A 23,145-nucleotide genomic window follows, 5' to 3' on the forward strand; every position below is an offset into this window, starting at 1 on the left:
ACTCAACAAGGACCTCCAGCAGGGAGCCCCAACTCTTAATTCCACAACCTAACCCACTAAATACTCCATTCTATAGTGGCCTTGTAAAAGCAGCAAAGCCTCAGGCCATGCCAGGTCCCACTCTGTAAGTTATACAGGACAGCAGTAGTAAAAGAGCAAAGTCCTAGGCTAACTAACCTTGTCCCTGGACCAACCCAGTCTCCACTTCAACAATCAAGGATAGCAGGCCAAATGATCCACAAATGGCTGCAGAGAAGTGAAACTTTTGACCTTCCCAGCCACTGCTGCACAGACCAAGGTGACATTTTGAACCACTGTTAGTATCAACAGCCGAGGCCTTACTTCACATGGGGGCCTCTATGGGCAGTCTAACCTGAGGCAGGAAGAACTTAAGAAAACCCTACACCGCCCCCCCATATTGTCCTCTACCCAGTCATTTAAGAAGATCCAATCTCAATAGTTTCTGACCCCAACCCTCACTTGAGTGAATAAGGACATGGGGTACTCTGAAACATCTTCCATTCATCTGACACAGCACCTGCAAGAACTGAGCGGGAATCTCAGCAGCATCAGGAAATGAAACAGACCAAAATATCACTGTTAGGACTCTAAACACTTAACTACCACTGGAAATAAAATCCACAGAAGCAAGCAATAACCTACACATTAAACCAAAACAAGGCAACTGTATTCTATAACAAAAGATTTAAATAGAATCAAGAGTTTCCTAAAACATTAACCGAAATGTCAAGAATACAATCAAAATGATGGAGCATACCAAAACTCAGAAAAGCACAACCTGAACAAGAAAAATATGATCAATGGGCACAAATAAACAAGATGAATCAAATGTTAAAATTATTTAATAAGAATTTTAAAATATCCATCATAAAAATGTTTTAACAATCAACTACAAACTCTCCTGAAACAAATAAAAAGACAAACTCTCAAAAAAATGAGTTACAAAGAAGAACCAGTTTTTTGGATTTAGCCATTCTTACAGTGTGCAGTGGTATCTAATTATTAATTTAAAATTCCCTAATGACAAAAAAAAATTCCTAATAACAATGATGAACAAATCAAAATCACAATGAGATACAACTTCATACCCATTAGGATGGCTATTATCAACAAAACACACACATAAAAAAAAAAAAAAAAAAAAGAAAGTATTGTTGAAGATGTGGAGCAACTGGAACCCTTATACACTGCTGGTGGAAATGTAGAAATGAGGCAGCCACTATAAAAAACAGTTTAGTGGTTCCCCTAAAAGTTAAAAATACAATCACTGTGTGATCCAATAATTTCTTTTTTGTGTATGTCTCCAAAAGAATTGAAAGCAGAGATTGCAAGAGGTATCTGTACACTTGCATTCACAGCAGTGAATAAGCAAAAAGTGGAAACTGCCAAAATATTCATCAGTGGATAAATGAACAAAACAAAATGTAGTCATGGATGGATCTAGAAAGTATAATACTAAGTAAATAAATCAGTCAGAGAAAGACAAATACTCTATGATTTCACTCATATGTGAAATTTAAGAAACAAATGAACATATGGGGGGGAAAGGGGAGAGAGAGGAAAACCAAGAAATAGACTCTTAACTATAGAGAACAAATTGATGGTCACCAGAGGGGATGTGGGTTGGGGGATGGGTGAAATAGGTGATGGGGATTTGATGAGCACCAGGTATTGTATGGAAGTGTTGAATCACTATATTGTACATCTGAAACTAATACTACACTGTATGTTAACAAACTGGAATTTAAATAAAAACTTAAAAAAAAAAGATGAAAATCTAAGACTCTACTCTACCATTAGAATAAGATAGACCTTTTAACCAAAACAAGAAGGTCAAAAACTATAGAAGTCACAAATTTGACAATTAAAATTAAAAATCTTACTCACCATATGGTTTAAGATACTATAAAACAAAATCTGTAAAAGTCAAGGGATCATTGGAAAGGCAAACACCTCTCACACAAATCACAGATCAACAGATATAGATACTCAATTCAAAGACCTCTCATTAACAAGAAAAAACTAACGTAAAAGGATATGAATAGCCAACTCAGATAAAAGGAAATTCAAATAGCCAAAAAATAAACTAAAAAGTACTCAAATGCAATGGATATCACAGATATCTTTTTTAAAAAATATTTTAGTTATTTAACAGACAGAGTGAAAAAAGAGCAGAGAGCACAAGCAGGAAGAACAGCAGAGGGAGAGGGAGAGGCAGGCTCCCCGCTGAGCAGGGAGCCCAATGTGGGGCTTGATCCCAGGATGCTGGGATCATGATCTGAGCCAAGAGTAGACACTCAACCAACTGAGCCACTCAGGCACTCCCTGGATATCAGATATTTTAGAGTGACAATGAGATCATGTAATACCAATCAAACTGGCAAAAAAAAAAAAAAAAAAAAAAAAAAAGCAAATAATCTATCAGGTAAAAAGTACTTTCCCACATTGCTAGTGTAAAAAAAAAATTGTATAACCTCTTCTGAACTGTACAACCTCTTCTGTGCACACACACATACATTTATATATGTTTTCATTCAAAGGTTACCTCAGCAGGACAATGGAAATAACAATTAGTAGCTTTACTTTTTTAATCTTTGAGGCTTACTTCAAATGAGCAAAATTTTTCTGATTTGAAAAAATGTAAACCAACTTTTAAAAGTTGCAGCACATATATCTAATAAAAGGAAATGAACAAAAGGATAAAAAAAAGGACACTAACCATGTATATGCAAATATTGAATGTTATATACTTGAAGCTAACATGTTACATGTCACATATCTCAATTAAAAAAAAAAATGCTCAAGAAGCCCATGAAAAGGTCCATGTGAGAAGGAATTAAGACTTCCTGCCTGCATCTTAGCCCCACATGAGTCATCTTGGAAATATATCCCTATCCCCCATTAAGCCTTCAGATGACTGCAACACTGACCAATATCTTGACTGACACCTCATGAAAAATTTCACGCAGAACCATTTATCTAAGCTGCTTCTCAATTCCTGACCCATAGAACTGTGTGATTTAATATTCATTGGTTGGGGGGGAGAGGGGAGGGAGACTAATGTATTTGAAAAGTCTTAAAAGTACAGTCTATGCAATAATTTTTATTTAATGTCTCTTACCATATCCTAATAATCAATGTTCTTACCACTAAAACAAAGGAATATTCAAAGCGTATTATTCGTGTTTAAAAAAACAAAACACTGACCACTCTGTCTACGCTGACCCGTGAACCTATCACTCAAGCCAATACACGTGACACCTTCAAAATCTCCTTTTAAATGTCTAAGCAAATAACATCCATGGAGATGGCACCAACCTGATCTGTTGACACCTTCACTTTCTTTCTTCCTTGAAGAAACTGGAACTGACCTCAGATGAGATTTCTGGCACTGAGCCTAAGAGATATACAACATTAGATCTAATAAAAATTAGTAATTCTGATTAAATACATTTGTTTTTTAAATTGGAAAAAAAAGCAAGTGTTTAAAAACAATAAACCAGCTGGTAGAGTTGTATACTTAACTACTTTAGAAAACAATGTGGAAGAAAGAAAAGAAAGAAATGAAAGAAAGAATAGAAAGAGAAAGAAAGAAAGAATAAGAAAGAAAGAAAGAAAGAAAGAAAGAAAGAAAGAAAGAAAGAAGAAGAAAGAAAGAAAGAAAGAAAGAAAGAAAGAAAGAAAGAAAGAAAGAAAGAAAGAAAGAAAGAAAAAACAATGTGGCATTATCTAGTAAAGTTGAAATTTCAAATAACCTAACACAGAAACAATGCTGCTCTGGAAAAAACAAAACAAAACAAAATAAAAAACAATGCTGCTCTGGATAACAAAGAACTATTCTGATAGTAAACTGGGTAAATTATGGTACAGTCCTATAACATCATACATTCAACAATGAAATTAACTAAGATACAGCAATAAAAATAAATGACAGTTAACCATGAAAAAAAAATGAGGTCATAGAAGTTTGTCACAGTCCTATTTACATAAAGTTCAAAGTAGATACATGTGAAACTATATTTATATATATATATATACATGTATATATACATGTATATATATATATAAATACATATATTTTAGAGATTCACTCAATGGAGGAATTAACATAGCAGGCCTGATCATTTAAAGCAGTTCACAGGGCAGTCCTTGGTTGGCAACTGGGGACTTGGCTTTCAGAATGTTTCCCCCATTACCAAATCATAAGGTTGTGCCTACTAGGCAAGCTGCTTAGAATGTATAAAAATGTGATTTACAGTGAACATCTGCTTTTTTTTCTTCAGAGAGAACAGGATTTGGGTGGGCAGAGAGTGCCTATGTAACCAGTCCCTAATAAAAATGGGGTAAGCCTCAGAAAGCTTCCCTGAGCAGAAAGACTGTACACATTTCACTGCTGGAAGCAACACGTTTTCTGTGATCCCCACAGGTACCCTTGACATAGTTCCTCCAGACTGCCTGGTGTGTCTTTTTCCTTTCCTGATCTGGCTGTATATCCTGACTATATGCCTATAATAAATCTCAGTCACAAGTACAACTATATGATGAGTTTCAGGAGTCCTTCTAGTGAAGCACCAACATGTGGATGATAATGGGACCTGTCAGAGGTAGGGGAGAAAGTGCTGAACAAATGTCAGCAACACACCCATTATGTGGTAAAATTATAAAATAAAGGAGGGGAACGATGAACAGAAAATTCAAGATAGTGGTCACCTCTGTGCAGGGAGGAGAGGCTGAAGAACAGGATCAGAAAGGGACACACTGATGCTGAAGTATGGATATTTCTTACATTGAGGGATGGGTACGTAAATGTTCATTTATATTATTTTTAATGCTTTACATAATGCATATTTTCTTTTGTAAATCTGAAATATATCGTCATAAATTTTAAAAATCTAGAAAAGGGAAATCTCATTCATATACTGCATATGGGGGAAAAAACTGGTAAAGCATCTTGCAGAAAAAACTGAAAATATTTAAGAATTTTTTTTCTAAGATTTTATTTATTTATTCATGAGAGACACAGAGAGAGAGGCAGAGGGCAGGCTCCATGCAGGAAGTCCGATGTGGGACTCAATCCTAGGTCTCCAAGATCACGCCCTGGGCCTAAGGCAGGCGCTCAACCACTGAGCCACCCAGGCGTCCCAATATTTAACAATTTCATCTGAAATGTGCATATCCTAGAAACTTCAGTTTACAACATGTGCATGAGGAGGCATGAACAAAAGATGCACATCACTACATCACTGTAATAATGAATTGATGGAAACAACCTAAAAATCTACCAATATGGAAATATATAAATGAGGAAGCCACTGCACTGCTGTTCAGTGAATATACTATGGAACTCAATTACATAAAGAAAACAAAAGCAAACTTTCACTATACTTTGTTCCTCTTAAAAGCTCATTAGGATTTTTTTAAAATGTACAAACCCAGAAGTATGAAAAGAGAAGGGATTACATGGGACATGTCAACCAATTTTTCTTCAGTTGGAAAGCAGATCAGCAGCAAGTAATCAGTCCAGAGAGAGCAGAAACATGCTAGCAATGGAGAAAGCACAGGATACAGATTTATGTTTATGGAGAAACCCTTAAGATCATTAATTCAACATACAAGGCACCTCTAAAAGAGAGGTTCCAACTGGGACTTACAAACAAAAGAGTTGTTAAAAGTATGTATAGGAAGCAGCCAGGGTCATAGTCTTTCCTTTCCCAACTCTGGCATATTAGATGTTTACTGTCTTGAGTCCCAGAATTGGAGAGCCTCTAGACTCAGACACAGCTGAAGGTAAGAGTAAAAACAGAGTTATTAAGTGAAAGCATTCAAAATGTACCTTCCCTCTGCCCCACCTGGCTGAGAAGATTTGTAGTTACCAGACTTCGAAGCAGGAGAGATTTGTCTGAAAAACCTATCAAGCCAAGTTTAAAAAGTCTGTAGATTATTATTAACACCTGGACATCTACAGTGACATGGCCCAGACAGATCACAGCACAGTAAAATCTACCAAGGCACAAATTTTACTACAAAAATAGAACTTCCAACCACCATTTTAGGTTTCCACTCTTAAATATGAAGAGACCACTAAGATTCACTAGACATCTGAAAAAAAGGCTCTAGTATAAAAAGGCAACAAAGAAGGTAAACAAAAAAGGTACTTGCAGGAAACAAACTGTAAAAAGAAATCTTAATAAGAAGGGTTAAAGAAATCTAACATCAAGGAATATCATGAAATTTCAAGTAACTAAAAGCAGATGACAAGATCCTAAAAGCCTGCAAAGATTAAAAAACAGTGACTCACAAAGGATCAAGGAATCAGAATGGTATTTTCAACAGGAAGAGAAGCCTAAAAGAAAATAGAATATGTCTTTAAAAATCTGAGGGAAAATAGTTTCCAACCTAGAATTCTGTACTCACTCAAATTACCCATCATGCACATAAAATCATGGTATTTTCAAATTTTTAAGGTCTTAAATTATCAGGAAGCAACTAAATGAGGAGGCCCAATAAAAACAGAGAGGGCAAGAAAAAAGGGAGTATTTGGAATCCAAGAAATATGAACTGCATTACTAGAGAAAAGAGAAGGGACTCTCTGGATAATAAAGGAAAATCACATGGCAACACCTATCTCACAGGCCTAAGGGTAGTCAAGAGCAAAAAACAAAGAGCAGAGAGATGTAGAAAGGACATTTCAGGAAAAAAACTGAAAATGACAAATTACTCGATGAGTCTACATACACTAAGAAGATATTTATAATTTTGCCACAGAAACTCATGATAAATTAGAAACAGGTGCACAAACGGTTAAACACGCTATGGTACAACCACACCATAAAATATCACTCAACAATAAAAAAAAATAAATCACTGATACACACAAAAACCTGCATAAATCTCCTAAGAATTATCCTGAGTGGAAAAATCAATTTTAGAAAGTTATACACATATAACTCCATGTAACTAACATTCTCAAAATAACAAAATTGTAGAAATATAGATTAGAGGTTTCAGGGGTTAAGGAGGGGGTTAGGGCCAGAGAAAAGTGTTGCTATAGTGGTCCTGTAGTGATGGAATTGTTCCATACCTTGCCTGTATCAATGTCAGTACCCTGGTTGTGATACTCCAACTACAGTTTTGCAAGACCATTATCTTTAGAGGAATCTAGGTAAAAGTACATAGGCTTGCAACCCTTTATTTCTTATAGCTGCTTGTAAATCTATAATTATCTTAAAAGCTTAATTTTAAAAAGTTAATAGAGTTCCCAAAATCTTTCTATAGGGTAAAAAGAAACTTTATCTCCTTTTAGGCAGCTTGGATTGAAATGAACAGATTCCCACTCTCAAGGACTGAGCTGGGTCAGTCTGGGATGAAACTGTAGTGAGACTCAGTCTATTTGTAGTCTGCTCTGTTCTTGAGAATGAGGTCTTCTGGGAAACTGAGAGCCAGGAGAGTCACCTTAGAAATACTGGGAGACATTCAGTCTCGTCCTCTGGGGGTTCTTGTTCAACTTTTTAGCCTCTTACTTCCAACTGCTTCAAAATATGGCAAATGCCTACTTGTGGTGGGACCTTTTCCCATTACAGGATTTTCCCTTCTTAGCATAGAAAGACTATATATTTCACTCCATTTTTCTGGCCCAGGATTCTGTACCACCCCCAGAACTTACAAATGTTCTCTAAAGGAAAAGGGCCTAGCCATTTGGAATATCCCTGGGATCCAGCTTGTCATGCCATTCCAGCATAGCTGACAAAAGTGGTCCTTTCCCACAGTAGACTCTTTCTGTGTGGGCCAGCATAAAATCCTCAGCTTTTGCACCAAATGAGCCAATACTCTCAGGAAAGAAAATGACTAATAATCATCAACTCATCTTCCAGATTCTTCTCTTTGGAAATTTATCTAGCCTTTGTTCTTTCCATACCTCTCCATGTCTCTAAAAATAGGATTTGCATTTCATTCTTTTTCTTTAACTAGCTTTTACAGAAGAAATGTTGGTCCACTGCAATCTGTCACATCCTACCTAGCAGTGAAACCTCTAGCATAACCTTCATACCAAAGCCCTACAAGAACATTCTGAGAAAATAAAAGATAATACTGTTCCTGAACATAGATGTAAATACCTCAAATATTAGCAAACCAAATAAAGAAAGGTTAATACTTTATGACCAAACCAAATACATCCCAGAAATTTTAAAGTTGATTCAACTGTTAAAAATCAGTATTATAAAAAAAAAAAAAAAAAAAATCAGTATTATATAATTTACCACAAAGATCTCTCAATTCTGAAAGAACTGGATCTTCATGCAACCAAAAGCTATATATAGTTGACCCGTGAACAAAGGCTTGAATAAGTGAGGATCCACTTATGCACAATTTTTTGTAATAAATGTAGTACTATAAATGTATTTCCTCTTCCTTATAACTTTCTTAACATTTTTTCTCTAGCTCATTTTTCTTTACAAGATGTATTTATCTATTTTAGAGACAGAGCAGGTGAGGGGTAGGGGAAGGGGACAGAGGATCTCAAGAAGATCCCGTGCTGAGCGCAGAGCCCAATGTGGGGCTCAATCTCACGACTCTGAGATCAAAACCAAGAGTCAGTCATTTAACCAATTGCACCACCCAAGTGCCTCTCTAGCTTACTTTACTCTAAGAATATAGTATATGATACCTATAACATACAAAATATGCATTAACTGTTTATGTTATCAGTAAAGCTTCTGGTCAATAGCAGACTATTAGTAGTTAAGTGTTTGGGGAGTCTAAAGTTGTACGTGGATTTTCAACTGCATTGGTGGGTCAGCAACCCTAACCTCTGTGTTGTTCAAGGACCAATTGTATAATTAAGTGTTTACAGAAATTTATAGTAAATGTTATTTATAGCACTACATATTTTGTCCCTCCAATTTGTACTGTACTTTTGAATAACATGTCTTTATTCATTAGCTTTACAAACTTTATTTGAAAGTTCGCTTTTTGTACAGTTAAGTCAACTTATCCTCTTAAAATATAATCTATAAAAGATTGATTCTCCTTATAGCAATCGAGTAACTTTGGTTCTCAGAAAATAACAAAATCTGCCACCTTGAATTGAGAACTTAAGCACTGCCCACTTTTCTAAAAATCTAACTTAACTACTATTTTAGGAGAGGTGAAAAATGATTGTGTTATGATTTGATAATTCTATACCCAGACCTCTGATTTCAAACACAGGAAACGTCAAGTCAAAACTTTCACAGAAGGGCAGCCCAGGTGGCTCAGCGGTTTAGCGCTGCCTTCAGCCCATGGTGTGATCCTGGAGACCTGGGATCAAGTCCCGCATTGGGCTCCCTGCATGGAGCCTGCTTCTACCTCTGCCTGTGTCTGTGCCTCTCTCTCTCTGTCTCTCATGAATAAATAAATAAAATCATTTAAAAAAAAAAGTTTTTCACAGAATATCTCTAAATTATAAAAAAGTCAATGGGAATATAGGATTCCCTTTTAAGAATAAGACTTACAAACAACTAAAATAGGAATGACTATATTGTGTAACGCTTCATTCATTAAAATATTAAAGCTGTACTAGCTCTCTTTTTCACTTACCTCTTTGCTTGGTGACTGAATACAAATGTCTTCTATTTTAGGTGTTGAAAAAAGCACTGATTTTGTAGAATTTGTGCTAAAATCATTAGCAAAACCTTTTAAAAAAGAAAAAAAAATTTTAATAAATATGCTATCAAATCCTTTGGTTACTACATGAAATGTGAAGAAGTTTGTTGATTCTTTAAGTACAATCAGTTAAAAATTAAGTACAGACATCACTTCAAGTATTCCTAAAAGGTATCAGGAACTGAAAAAGGCAAACAACATTCCTGAAGAAATGGTGTACCAGCTCTTCAGAGCTTATATAAAAGAAATATTTTTTTTCACTATCTATGTCTGTTTCTTTCTTTTTTTTTTCTATGTCTGTTTCTTTGATTGATCTATTCTGTTATTTCAATACATTCTGACGCTGACCAGCACTTCAAAAAGTTTTTGCCATAATTCACTGTTTCTGTAGGAAGAACTGCAAATCATCAAAGATTCTCTCTTAGGGATCCTAAGAACCCTGCACATTTATTCCCATTACATGAAATACTTCCTTTTGTGTATAATAATTATTTATGGACTCCCACACTACAGGAATCTAGTGTGAACTAAAAGAAATGACAAATTATTCTCATGTTTGTATTATAACAAAAGGTACATAAAGGATTCCTCGTGTACTCAAAATTTCTGGGAAAATATTTTACTTATATTTAAATGTTAGAAGAACACACTTGCTGAATTTAGTATCAATACGACAAATTTATATTTTCATCCAACCCAACCATCAAAGTCCAACTCAAAGACACCTTACTTTTTTCTTCAAAACAGTCTTGTAAGATTTCCAGTATGTTCTGGCCTTCCTTCGTATTAATGGCAGGGGCTCTAATAAAAGAAGGAATGAAGGGAAAATGTTACACATCATTTCCAGAAGATATGTGCTATTTGTGTTACCATCTACTTTGAAAATTTCATATCTCATTATAAAATGCTATTTTACTTAATGGAAAAATATCATCTTTACTATCTGAGGACAAAACAAGTATTTGAGAGTCCAAGAGTTTCCAGAAAAATATCTGAAAGCAGTATGTCATTATCTCCATTAACAATTAGATTCCTTGTTATCTAGGAAGGAGCCACATCTAAAGCCATTTTAGACTACTACTATATCTAAAGAATATAAATTTTTTGTAACAAATTTAATCAGTACTAAAACACTTCTTTAAGAAAAACTCTCTGGGGATCCCTGGGTGGCGCATCGGTTTGGCGCCTGCCTTTGGCCCAGGGCGCGATCCTGGAGACCCGGGATCGAATCCCACATCAGGCTCCCAGTGCATGGAGCCTGCTTCTTCCTCCGCCTGTGTCTCTGCCTCTCTGTCTCTCTCTGTGACTATCATAAATAAATAAAAAAAAAAAAAAAAAAAAGAAAAACTCTCTGGGGGCACCTGGGTGGCTCAGTGGTTGACTGTTTGCCTTTGGCTCAGGTCCCTCCCCCACTGGGAGCCTGCTTCTCCCTCTGTCTATGTCTCTGCCTCTTTGTATCTCTCAATATTAAATATTTTTAAAATAAAAATTAAAAAAAAAAACCCTCTATGTTCATTGGTCCTAACAGTTCCAAGTAACAGTCTTCCCTTCAAGTTCTCAAATGTACTTTTGATTTAATATTATTAACCTTAACAGCAGCTTATGAATCAGTATAAAATTTTAATTGTAGTTTCACAAGCAATTATAAGAAATAATATAGAGGAAATCTCTTGTTCACTTTATTTAGTTTCCCCCAGTGGTAACATTTTTTAAAACTATACAATACTACCATAACCAGGACACTGGTATCAATACAATCTACTAATCTTATTTAGATTTCTCCAGTTCTACATATACAGTTGACCCTTGAACAATACGGGTTTGAACTGCATGGGTCCACTCATACATAGATTTTTTTTCAGTAAACATAAAACAGCACAATTTTTTGGAGATTTGCAACAATTTGAAAAAACCCAGAGATGAACCACACAGCCTATGAATATGAAAAAAATTTAACAAAAAGTTAGGTATGTCATGAATACATAAAATACATGTAGATACTAGTCTATTTTATCATTTACTACCATAAAATACAAATCTATTAGAAATAAAAATTTATCAAAATTTAGACACACAGAACATACATGGTGCTATTTGTAGTCAAGAGATATAAACAAATGCAAAGATACAGTATTAAATCATAACTGTATAAAATTAACTGTAGGGCATGCCATACTACTGTAATAATTTTATTGCCACTATTGCCTGCTGCTATTGTGGTGAGCTCAAGTATTAGTGAGAATCCCCTTAAAATGTCATCTAACACTAATCATCTCTGAGCGAGGGATTCATCTTCTCCAATAAATCATGTATTGCAGTAAAAAGTGATCTCTCGCAGTTCTCCCAGTTTTCATTATGTTTAGTCCATTACCATAAACCCTAAATAACACATGGGGATCCAATGAGGTACCACTAGTGATGCTGGAAGTGCTCTCAAGAAACAGAGAGACGTCATGACATTACAAGAAAAAGTTGAATTACTTGATATATACCATAGACTGAAGTCTGCAGCTGTGGTTGCCTACCATTTCAAGATAAATAAATACAGCATAAGGACTATTGTAAAAAAAAGAAAAGGAAATTTGTGAAGTTATCTTTGCAGCTGTACCAGCAGGTACAAAACCTTGCATTTTGAAAAATATCTTTCTATCTTATACTGAAAATACAGCTTTTATGTGGAAGGTATAAAGACTCTATAATGGTTTGAGAAAAAACAAAGACTATTATGACAACTTAAAGCAAAAGGAAGGTGAAGGATCTAAAGCTGGAGAATTTAATGCCAGCAAAGGATGATTTGACAATTCAGAATGGAAGTTGGCTTTAAAAAAGTTAAAATAATAGGAAAAGAACCTTCTGCCAAACAAGAGGCAGCAAACGAATTCCCAAATGCCACAGCTCATGTCATAACCTGAGGGTCATAAGATTGAGCCCTGCACCACTGAACGAAGTGTGGAGTCTGCTTAAGATTCTGTCTTGGGGGATCCCTGGGTGGCACAGCGGTTTGGCGCCTGCCTTTGGCCCAGGGCGCGATCCTGGAGACCCGGGATCGAATCCCACGTCGGGCTCCCGGTGCATGCAGCCTGCTTCTCCCTCCGCCTGTGTCTCTGCCTCTCTCTCTCTCTCTCTGTGACTATCATAAATAAATAAAAAATTTAAAAAAAAATTTTTAAAAAGATTCTGTCTTGGTGCACTGGGTGGGGCAGTGGTTGAGTGTCTGCCTTTGGCTCAGGTTGTGATCCTGGGGTCTTGGGATCGAGTCCCACAAGGCCTCCCTGGAGGGAGTCACCTTCTCCCTCTGCCTATGTCTCTGCCTCTCTCTGTATGTCTCTCATGAATAAATGCCTAAAATCTTTAAAAAAAAAAAAAAAAAGTTCTCTCTCTCCCCCTCTGCCTATCCACTGCCCCCACCACTGTCGCACTCTCAAAAAAAAAAAAAAAAAAAAAATCACTGAAGAGGCACCTGGATAGTCGGTTGGGCATCCAACTTTTGATTTTAGCTCAGGTCATGATCTCAGGGTCTTGGGATTCAGCCCTGTATCAGGCTCACTGCTCAACAGCGAGTCTGCTTGCCTCCCACTCTCTGCCCCTCCTCCTGCTCATGCTTTCTCTCTCTCCCTCCCTCTAAAACAAATAAATCTATTAAAAAAAAAAAAAAAAAAGGAAATCACTGAGAAAACACATCTACCTAAACATTTTAATGCAGAGAAAACTTTCCTATTCTAGAAAAAAAATGCCACAAAGGACATGTATTAGTAAGAAAAAGAAGCAAGCACCAGGATTTAAGACAAAGAAGGATAGGCTAACTGTACTGTTCTGTGCAAACAGGTTTATAATCAGGACTATCTACAAAGCTGCCAGTTTTAAAGGGAAAAGATAGAACACCAGCTGCCAGATTTGGGGTTGTACTATACCAAGATAGCTGGGCAATAAGAAGCCTTCTTCTGGACTGGTTCTATCCATGCTTTGTCCCTAAAGTCAGTAAGTACTCTGCCAGTAAGGGACTGTCTTTTAAAGTTCTGATATTGAACAATGTCACTGGCCACCCAGAACCCCAGGAGTTCAACACTGAAGGGGAGTCAAAATGGTATACTTGCCCCAACATGATGTGTCTAATTCAGCCTCTAGATTAGGGAGTGATAGGGCCTTTAGGACTCACTACACGTGGTTCTCTAGGGAAAAGACTATCAACACTATGGAACAGAAACCCAACAGAGAGAACATTATGAAAGTCTGGAAGGATTACAGCATTGAAGATACCATTATTGTTATAGAGAACACTATGAAAACCATCAAGCCCAAATAAATTCCTGTTGGAGAAAACTGTGTGCAGATGTTATACATGACCTCACAGGATTTATGACAGAGCCAGTCAAGAAAATCATGAAAGAGATGGTGGATATGGGGGAAAAAAAAGAAAGAAAGAAAAGAAAGAGAAGAGAAGAGAAGAGAAGAGAAGAGAAGAGAAGAGAAGAGAAGAGAAAAAAAAGAAAAGAAAGAAAAGAAAAGAAAAGAAAAGAAAAGAAAAGAAAAGAAAAGAAAAGAAAAGAAAAGAAAAAGGTGGGAGGTGAAGGGTTTTAAGATAAGGATCTTGGAGAAATTCAAGAGCTAACAGATATCACACCAGAGGAATCAAAAGATGACTTTATGGAGATCGGCACTTCTAAACCAGTACCAAAAGGTGTAGCAGAAGATGTAGAAGCACTGCCACAAAACAAATTGACATTAGACAATCTGATAGACGGTTCCAATTATTCAAAACTGCTTTTGACTTCTTTTATGACATAGATCTTCTATGATACAGGAATACAGACACTCAAATTAAGGTAAACAGCAGGACTGGTACCATATAAAACCAATTTTAGAGAAATTAAAACGCAAAAGTCAGATAGAAATTACGATGTATTTGCATAAAGTTATACCAAGTATGCCGGCCTCTCCTGCCTCCCCTTTTACCTCGTCCACCTCTTCTGCTTCGGCCACACCTGAAACAAGAAGATCATCTCAACTCTTTCTCCTTCTCCTCAGCCTACTCAATATGAAGAAGAGGAGGATGAAGATCTTTATGATGATACACTTCCACTTAATGAATAGTAAATAATTAGCATGCCATATAATTAAAATACACTGTATATGTGTCTTCATGTGACATCTAGTAACTATATAGCAAGAAATGTATGAGACATTTTATGTCATCGTCATCATCATGGTCTAAGTATCTGTTGTGTAGAACATCATGCACAAAACTGCATGGAAGTGGGTAGCCTATCCTTACATAGGCATAAGGTGAATGATATTTAATATAAAATTAATCATGTTATCGTACTGACTTGCAACGTTCCTTTCAAAGAATTATATTACCATACAATAGATCTCTCATTACAGGTAAGTGGTTTTATAAAAGTGTAAGAATGTTTCCAACTCCATATCATACTCCATACTATAATACTGTATGCCATAAAAATTTCATAACAATTCATTCATTAGTGTACAGACTAGATAACCATGAAACAATCGTATCAATTATACACTACCATAAAGCAATCACACTGCTGCTTTTTTATCACTACCTACTATACCTACTATAAATAAGAATTTCTTTTCCACATTATTTTTTCATATTTGATGTCTACTGCTAATAATATATATAACATCTACAGTATTTTGTACCTTGTAAGACTCTATGCACATAATGATATGCATATGCATTAATATGCACATAATGACAGATGATTCCTCTTGTAAACAGACAACATAAACTTGCAGCATCAATAGAGTGCAGTACTGTAAATGTATTTTCTCTTCCTTATGATTTTCTTAATAACATTTCCTATTTCCTAGCCTATTTTATTGTAGAATACAGTATATAATATACAGCATACAAAGTATGTGATGACTATTTATGTTATTGGTAAGGATTCCAGGCAACAGTAGGCTGTTAGAAGTTTTAGGGGAGTCAAAAATTATACAAGAATTTTCAACTGTGTAGGGGTCAGCAATCCTAACCCCTGAGTTGTTCAAGGATCAACTGTATTCACTGTGTTTATGTTCATACTTAGTACTGTGCAACTGATCACATCTGTAGGTCCAGATATCACCATCAGTCAAGATCTGTACAGTTCCACACCACAAAGGTTTTCTATTGCCCTTCTATAACGTACACCCACGTTTTCTTTTAGCCCTACCAAATAAGCTGCATCTTTGTAATACTACCATTCAGTCCACTTTATAGAGTGCTTTCCCCATGGCTGTCATTTAGTCAGAATTAAGACTGCTTCTTCCTGATCCATAATTTACCAGGTAAATTTCTGTCTTCTCACCGCCACTGGGGTCAATACACTGCCTGCATTAACATTTCTGTTAATAAAAAATCACTAAGTAGACTATACTTAATCAGTGGGCACAGAAATCATTATGCTAGACAGAAGTAATTTTTCCCTTCTTCATTTAAAAATTACTTTCTGAAAATGGAAATAAAAATGACCTTAAAAGCTTAAATATACAGACGCCTGGGTGGCTCAGCAGTTGAACATCTGCCTTCCGCTCAGGTCATGATCCCGGATCAGGGATCGAGTCCCACATCTGGCTCCTTGCATGGAGCCTGCTTCTCCCTCTGCCTGTGTCTCTGCCTCTATCTTTCTCTGTGTCTCTCATGAAGAACTAAATAAAATCTTAAAAAAAAAAAAAAAAAGTTTAAATATATAACTCACCTGGAAGGTCGGCAAAATCTTCTTCTATAGTCATTTTTGAGATGATCCTAAAAGAAAAGTGAATCATCAAACTGGTGAAAATATATTCATTCAGCAAGTTTTGCCAAATGCCCATTATATTACTATAAAAAGGAATTTGGATCACTTCATATCCACTACTAAAAAAAAAAAAAAAAAAAAAAAACCTCTAATTAATACCTTCAAGAGAGTTTGAAATACTGAACTCATAAAACAAAAGTGGTATACTATAAACACTAATTAGAGACCAAGAAAAACTCTTAATATAAAAACAGGATGGCTTAAAATTTTAAAAAGCAATAATTATGAAAAAGCTAAGGATATCTCTGGGAGAGGAAAAAAACAGGACAAAAAATGAAGAGGAAGTGGAAAATGGAAAAAAGAATAAAACAAAGAAGATGCAAAAATCAGAAGGTCCAACTTCTGACCAATTGTTATTCCAGAATGAACAAAGAGACATACTATGAGAAAATACACAATCAAATTTCCTAAATCTATAGGGCATGAATAAATAGCATGATAAATTTAAGAGGATCCATACCTGGGACATAATAGTGAAATTTCTGAAAAATTGAGAATAAAAAAAATCCTAGAATGCTTCCAGAAAGAAAATCATTAACTCCAACAAGGAAACAGCCCCATCACTGGGAACAACAGAAATGATAAAACACCTATATAGTCATGCTGATTTGGGAAGTCAAGAACATATCTGAGATACTTAGGATCCTATCTTTTAATAGTAAAATCAATTCTAGTTGAAAATTGGGTAGTAATAGGATGAGCAGCACACTTTAAAATGTACTACCAATACCAAATATTTACTGAGCCTCACTTTTAGTTGGCCCAGTGTAATATAAATGACTCCACCGCACATAAACACTCTTTTAACCCCCTCACACTCTAACATCCTGAGCTGAGCCACCCTCCAGACTCCACTCAGGCTCGGACACTCAGCTCGGGCCACTGCAGCTTCCCATCTTTAGTAGGGACCCCCTACCATGCTTGCTTGACCCCTCCTAAAGGCTTTCGGATTGAATTATTCAACAAGATGAAGACCCGGCAGCCCCGGTGGCGCAGAGGTCTGGCGCCGCCTGCAGCCCAGGGCGAGATCCTGGTGACCCCGGATCGAGTCCCACGTCAGGCTCTCTGTATGGTGCCTGCTTCTCCCTCTGCCTGTGCCTCTGCCTCTCTGTCTCTGTCTCTATGAATAAATAAATTTTTTAAAAATCTTAAAGAAAAAAAGATGAAGACCTCTATTAGATTTTTTTAAACCTGAGAGCAGAGATTTTGCATTAAGCTAGTTTATATTCTTCCCAGCGCCTTGCCTAGTGCACTATACACCAAACACCTTTTTTTGATATGTTTTTGATATGCCAAATTAGTAAGATTGAAAACTTAGGAGATAAAAATGTCTTTCCTTGAAGGTGAGATATACAAGGATAATGATTATAGAAGGTTAACTAGAGGCATGAAGAACAAGAAATGCAGTCAGTATGAGAACTGAGACTAATTTCAACCAGTCTAAGCTTCTCAAATTCTGAAAAGCAACATCTCCAAGAAAGAAGAAATTCATAAAAGGCAAAGATCACACTGAAAAAATAAGTTTATTAACAATACCATTGATGCTATTATTATTAATCGTAGATTTTAAATCCATGCCAACATTGATCCAAATAAACACTGATCATAGTTTAAAAAAAATTAAAAAGGAGAATGAAAGGACAAGCAACAGGCTGGAAGAAAACACTTGCAAAAGACACATCTGATAAGGACTATTATCCAAAATATAGGAAGGATGCTTAAAACTCAACAATAAGAAAACAAACAACCCAAATTAAAAAATCAAATGAGCCAAAGACCTTATGCCACATGTAAGATGTACAGATGTGGAGAAAAGATGCTCCACATCATGTCATCAGGCAAAAGCAAAATAAAACAATGAGATACCCAAAATCTGGAACACTGACAACCCAAATGCTGGTAAGGATATGGCACAACAGAAACTCATTTATTTAATGCAAAATAGTACAGCCACTTTGGGAGATTGTTTGGTAGTTTTTACAAAACTAACCAGACTCTTACCATGACTTAGAAATCGTCTTAGAAATACTTAGAAATAACTGCTTGGTATTTACCCAAATGAGTTGTCCACGCAACAGTTGTCTATACAACAACCTGCACACGGATGTTTACTGCAGCCTTATTTATAAATGCCAAAACTTAAAAGCAACCAGATGTCCTTCACTAGGTGAATGGATAAAGCATGGCACATTGAGACAATGGAATATTATTCATCACTAAAAAATGAACTGGGCAGCCCAGGTGGCTCAGCAGTTTAGCGCTGTTTTCAGCCCAGGGTGTGATCCTGGAGACCCGGGATCAAATTCCACGTCACGCTCCCTGCATAGAGCCTGCTTCTCCTTCTGCCTGTGTCTCTGTGCGCTCGCTTGCTCTTTCTTTCTTTCTCTCTCTCTCTCTCTCTCCCCCCTCCATGTCTCTCATGAATAAATAAAATCTTAAAAAAAAAAAAAAGAAAAAAGAAAAAAATGAACTACCAAGCCATGAAAAGACATAAAGGAACCTTAAATGTATAATGAAAGAAGTCGATTCCAACTATATGACATTCTGGAAAAAGCAAAATTATCAAGTTGGTAAAAAGATCAGTGGTTACCAGAGCTGTGCAGGGAGGGAAAGTAGGTACAACACAAAGGATATACAGGGCAGTGAAAACACTCTGATACCATAATGATATATACAAATCACTAAATTTTTGTCCAAACCCACAAAATGTACAACACCAAGACGGACTTTGGGTAATAATGATGTGTCAGTGTAGTTTCATCAATTGTAATAAATGTACCACTTTAGTGGAGGATACTGAGGATAGGCTATGTGTGCGTCCAGGTGAGTGGGTTTGGAAAATCTCTGTACCTTCCTCTTAGTTTTACTAAGAACCTAAAGCTGCTCTAAAAAAAAAAAAAAATAAAACTCCTTAATTAAAAAAAAAAAAAAAAAGGAACCGTGGGCATTTGGTAAATTTTATTCCCCTCCTCTTCCTCCAGTAAAAATGGCTTTATTCTTTAAAACCCCACCTAATGTAAACAATGTTTATGTGCTCACAGTAAAAGGTACCCTCTGTAGGATCCTTTCATACATCTTCATGCATACAAGCATACAACTTTACATAAATGGGGGGGGATGACGGATGAAGATTTTCTTAAAAAGGAGAGATAAAGGAGAAAATACACTAGGACAGGGGCTGCTGTGGGTTGTATAATACATAGTGACCACAAGCAAAGTGTGAGATACGGAATAGTGAACACCAAAGGGAGTGCGGAGACACACACACACCGGGGGCCCCTCTAGTCATTCCCGCCTTAAGCACCTCTTTAGGAGCTGTCCCTTGGAAAACTGTATCAATGACGTAACTTACACATAATCTCTCGGAAAACTATCAATGACGTAATTTACACATAATCTCTCGGAACACTGTATCAATGACGTAACTTACACATAATCTCTCGGAACACTGTATCAATGACGTAACTTACACATAATCTCTCGGAACACTGTATCAATGACGTAACTTACACATAATCTCTCGGAACACTGTATCAATGACGTAACTTACACATAATCTCTCGGAACACTGTATCAATGACGTAACTTACACATAATCTCTCGGAACACTGTATCAATGACGTAACTTACACATAATCTCTCGGAACACTGTATCAATGACGTAACTTACACATAATCTCTCGGAACACTATCAATGACGTAACTTACACATAATCTCTTGGAACACTGTATCAATGACGTAACTTACACATAATCTGCTCCTGCAGACCCGGAAGTCCAGACTTTTGAGGTATCCCAATACTTCTATGGACGGAAAATTAGCTGGAGGCCTAAGAAGTAGAGTGAAGCCAAAAAAAAAGGGGGGGGGGACCACAAGATTCTCTTAAGAGAAAGATGCCATCACAACCAGAATTAAAAGATGTTTTTAGGGCAGCCCGGGTGGCGCAGCGGTGGAGCGCCTGCCTCAGGCCCAGGGTGTGATTCTGAGGACCCGGGGTCGAGTCCCACGTCCGGCTCCCTGCGCGGAGCCTGCTTCTCCCTCAGCTTGTGTCTCTGCCTCTCTCATGAATAATAAAATTCAAAAAAAAAAAAAGACATTTTGAGGAAACAATACAAGGAAATTAACTCCAAGAAGGCACAGCAGCGGCCAGACGTCTGGGGGTCCCCCGCCCGGAGTGGCGCAGCTCCCGTTCGCCTGAAGCAGGGGCCTGCACTTACCAGACCCGACGCGGCAGCCATGTTCCCCCTCGGCCCGGGGTGCGGCGGGAGTCCCCGCGGGCCGGGGCTCCGAGAAGCCGGGCGCTGACCGGTCACGGGGAGGAGAGCGGCCGGACCCCGCCCGGGAGCGGCCTTCAGGTGGGAGGTGGCAAACCCGAGGGAACCGCGGCAGGCAAGCGCGCTACCGACACGCCTCAGCCATTGGCTCGGCCCTTCCGGAGCGCGGTACCCAGCAGCCTCCGCCGTTTGAAACGGTCTGCACATGCGCAGACGGGCCGCGCCCCCGCGGCTCAGCCGTTGGGGCCCGCCCCTCCCGGCCGTCCCCGCCGCCCCGCCCTCCGCAGGCCCAGGAAGCGGCCCGGGGCGGGCTGAGCCGAGGGCCGCGGTTCCGCTTGCCAGGCGGGACCGTCTCCGCCGCAGCCTTTGTTGCCCCTGAGCCCGCCGCGAAGCACGCGGAGGGCTCAGGTCGGAGTGAAAATAAAACCTGCAAGGATGAGAGCTGCTGGCGCAGACCTGAGCAAAGTGCTTCCCTGTGCGCACGCGCCGCCCCCGCCAGCGCCCGGGCGGCTCAGGGGGTGGGCGGCGGCCTCCGGCGCGGGGCGGGTCCTGGGCGCGGGGTCGAGGCCCTGCCCGGGCGTCCCGCGTGCAGCGCGCTTCTCCGCCTTCCTGTGTCCCTCACGCGTAAATAAGGCCTTTTTAAAAAGTGATGATAATATGATGATGATGACGACGATGTGTTTTTTTTTTTCCAAATAAGTGGGTGATCTTTTTCATGAAGCACTGGCAAAAAGCGACTTGGGCGAAAACTATGTCATTTAGGTACAATGAAGACCTTAAAGGAGCCCTAATTAAGAGACTGGACATCTGCTCAGCCGTCTGTTACGTCATCCAGGGCACGTTGTGGCGCCTGTTCTAAGGGTTTCCTTAATAACATAGAATGGGAGAGCTGAATTCGATGCTCTGAAGACTGGGCTGTTCCATGATCCTATAAAACTTGTGTTCTGTTTTGGTGACTTAATAAAAAGTTGCTTTTGGGAATTTTAAGCAAAATACTTATTGACTCAATCCGTCAATCAAGAGTTGAGCTAAGAAAGTTTTTCGACTTGTAATGATTTAACAAATGTTATCACCTGCTAAGGGTTTTTGTGGTTTGTTTTTTTTTTTGTTGTTGTTGTTTTTTTTTTTTTAGGGTTTTTATTTATTTACTTTTGGTAGGGGAGAGAGGTTATATGTTAACTCTGAGATCAGACTGGGTTCCAGTCTACTCCACTAATTCTGCCATTGTGGACACTTGAAACTCTCTCAAGTCCCCTATGTGTGTGTGTGTGTGTGAGAGAGAGAGAGAGAGACAGAAATACTGGATTAATTCCTTTTAATATCCAGATGAAATGCCTGGAATATAGTAAGAATTCAATAAATAATGCCTGGTGTCATTATGGAGTTTTTTTTATTTGATCTAGCAGAAGTTTTGCCAACCAGACTACAGAATAGAATTTGGTGTTGTCATATTTGGAATAGATTATAATAAAAACTTTCATGTATTCAGTTCACATTATATGCCAATATTTTTTTTCTTCTTTTTTCTTTTCTTTTCTTTTTTTTTTTTTTTAATGCTCTCCATGCAGTAACATTTCTTAGGACATTCCTATTACGAGAAGACAACTAATATCCCCATTTTACAGACAGAACCGGGACAGTGTTTAAATAACACTCCAAATTGCTCCAAATTGAACTACGATTCCAGGACACAACTGGGGATGGATGCTGGTATTCTGACTCTAGAACCGAGCACTTAATCACTCTACTCTTTTTTATCTCTGAGTGAGAAATTTTAGCAAGCACGATCACAGATATAAAAGTTCCACCTGTAAAATGATGCTCCCTGTTTCCACTGGAAACAGTAACTCTCAGAGGTATTTCGAGAAACATGATAGAGTGTAAAATGCAGTGCACAAGGGTGTTGGTGATGAACTGGTCTGTCCTACAGAGAAAATGGAGCAGCACCTTTATGAAAACCAAAGTTATGGAGACTCCACCATTCCTAAACAAACTTTGTAGCTCTCTCTGCATTTGTCCCACTATTTAATACCTTCACCATGTTTTTAGCATCCAAAAAATAAGGTTGCTAGTTGAATGACTAATATTTATAAAACCCAGCTTTGTCATTATAGGCTCCCTGCCTCCCCAAAATACTTCCAGATCACTCCTTCAGAACCTCTATGTCAACTGACTAAATCTTGAAGTTTTTCATCACAACTACGTAAGCTAAGTAAGGAGTGTGTGTGTGTGTGTGTGTGTGTGTGTGTGTGTGTCTATGGAAGTATGTATATTAGTTGTGTACATGGGAAATAAAGTATCCAGAAACTTGAAAGGCAGTAGAAACTTTTAAGAACTTAGGATTTTATGTAGATAATTTTAAATTAGTAATTATTAAAACTATTTTAAAGAATATCTTAGA

The 23,145-nt window shown here is 37.7% G+C and overlaps 1 protein-coding gene across 3 annotated transcripts in view; it reads right to left on the minus strand.

The window, feature by feature from the left end:
- Positions 1-21,634, minus strand: part of CENPC (centromere protein C) — a 79,369-nt gene extending 57,735 nt beyond the window's left edge. Inside the window, exons 1-5 of one of the 3 annotated variants that reach the window (XM_041726086.1) lie at positions 20,688-21,634; positions 16,371-16,417; positions 10,394-10,464; positions 9,598-9,692; positions 3,340-3,418 (exon numbers count right to left, since the gene is read on the minus strand). In XM_041726086.1, coding sequence (XP_041582020.1) covers positions 3,340-3,418; positions 9,598-9,692; positions 10,394-10,464; positions 16,371-16,417; positions 20,688-20,951 — 556 coding nt within the window. In that variant the 5' untranslated portion in view covers positions 20,952-21,634. The remainder of the gene's footprint in view (positions 1-3,339; positions 3,419-9,597; positions 9,693-10,393; positions 10,465-16,370; positions 16,418-20,687) is intronic. The other 2 variants (XM_041726085.1, XM_041726084.1) reach the window with 2 other exon arrangements.
- Positions 21,635-23,145: the final 1,511 nt, after the last annotated feature.

The sequence above is a fragment of the Vulpes lagopus genome, chromosome 12 (genome assembly GCF_018345385.1).
Source record: "Vulpes lagopus strain Blue_001 chromosome 12, ASM1834538v1, whole genome shotgun sequence".
NCBI classification, from domain to species: domain Eukaryota; kingdom Metazoa; phylum Chordata; class Mammalia; order Carnivora; family Canidae; genus Vulpes; species Vulpes lagopus.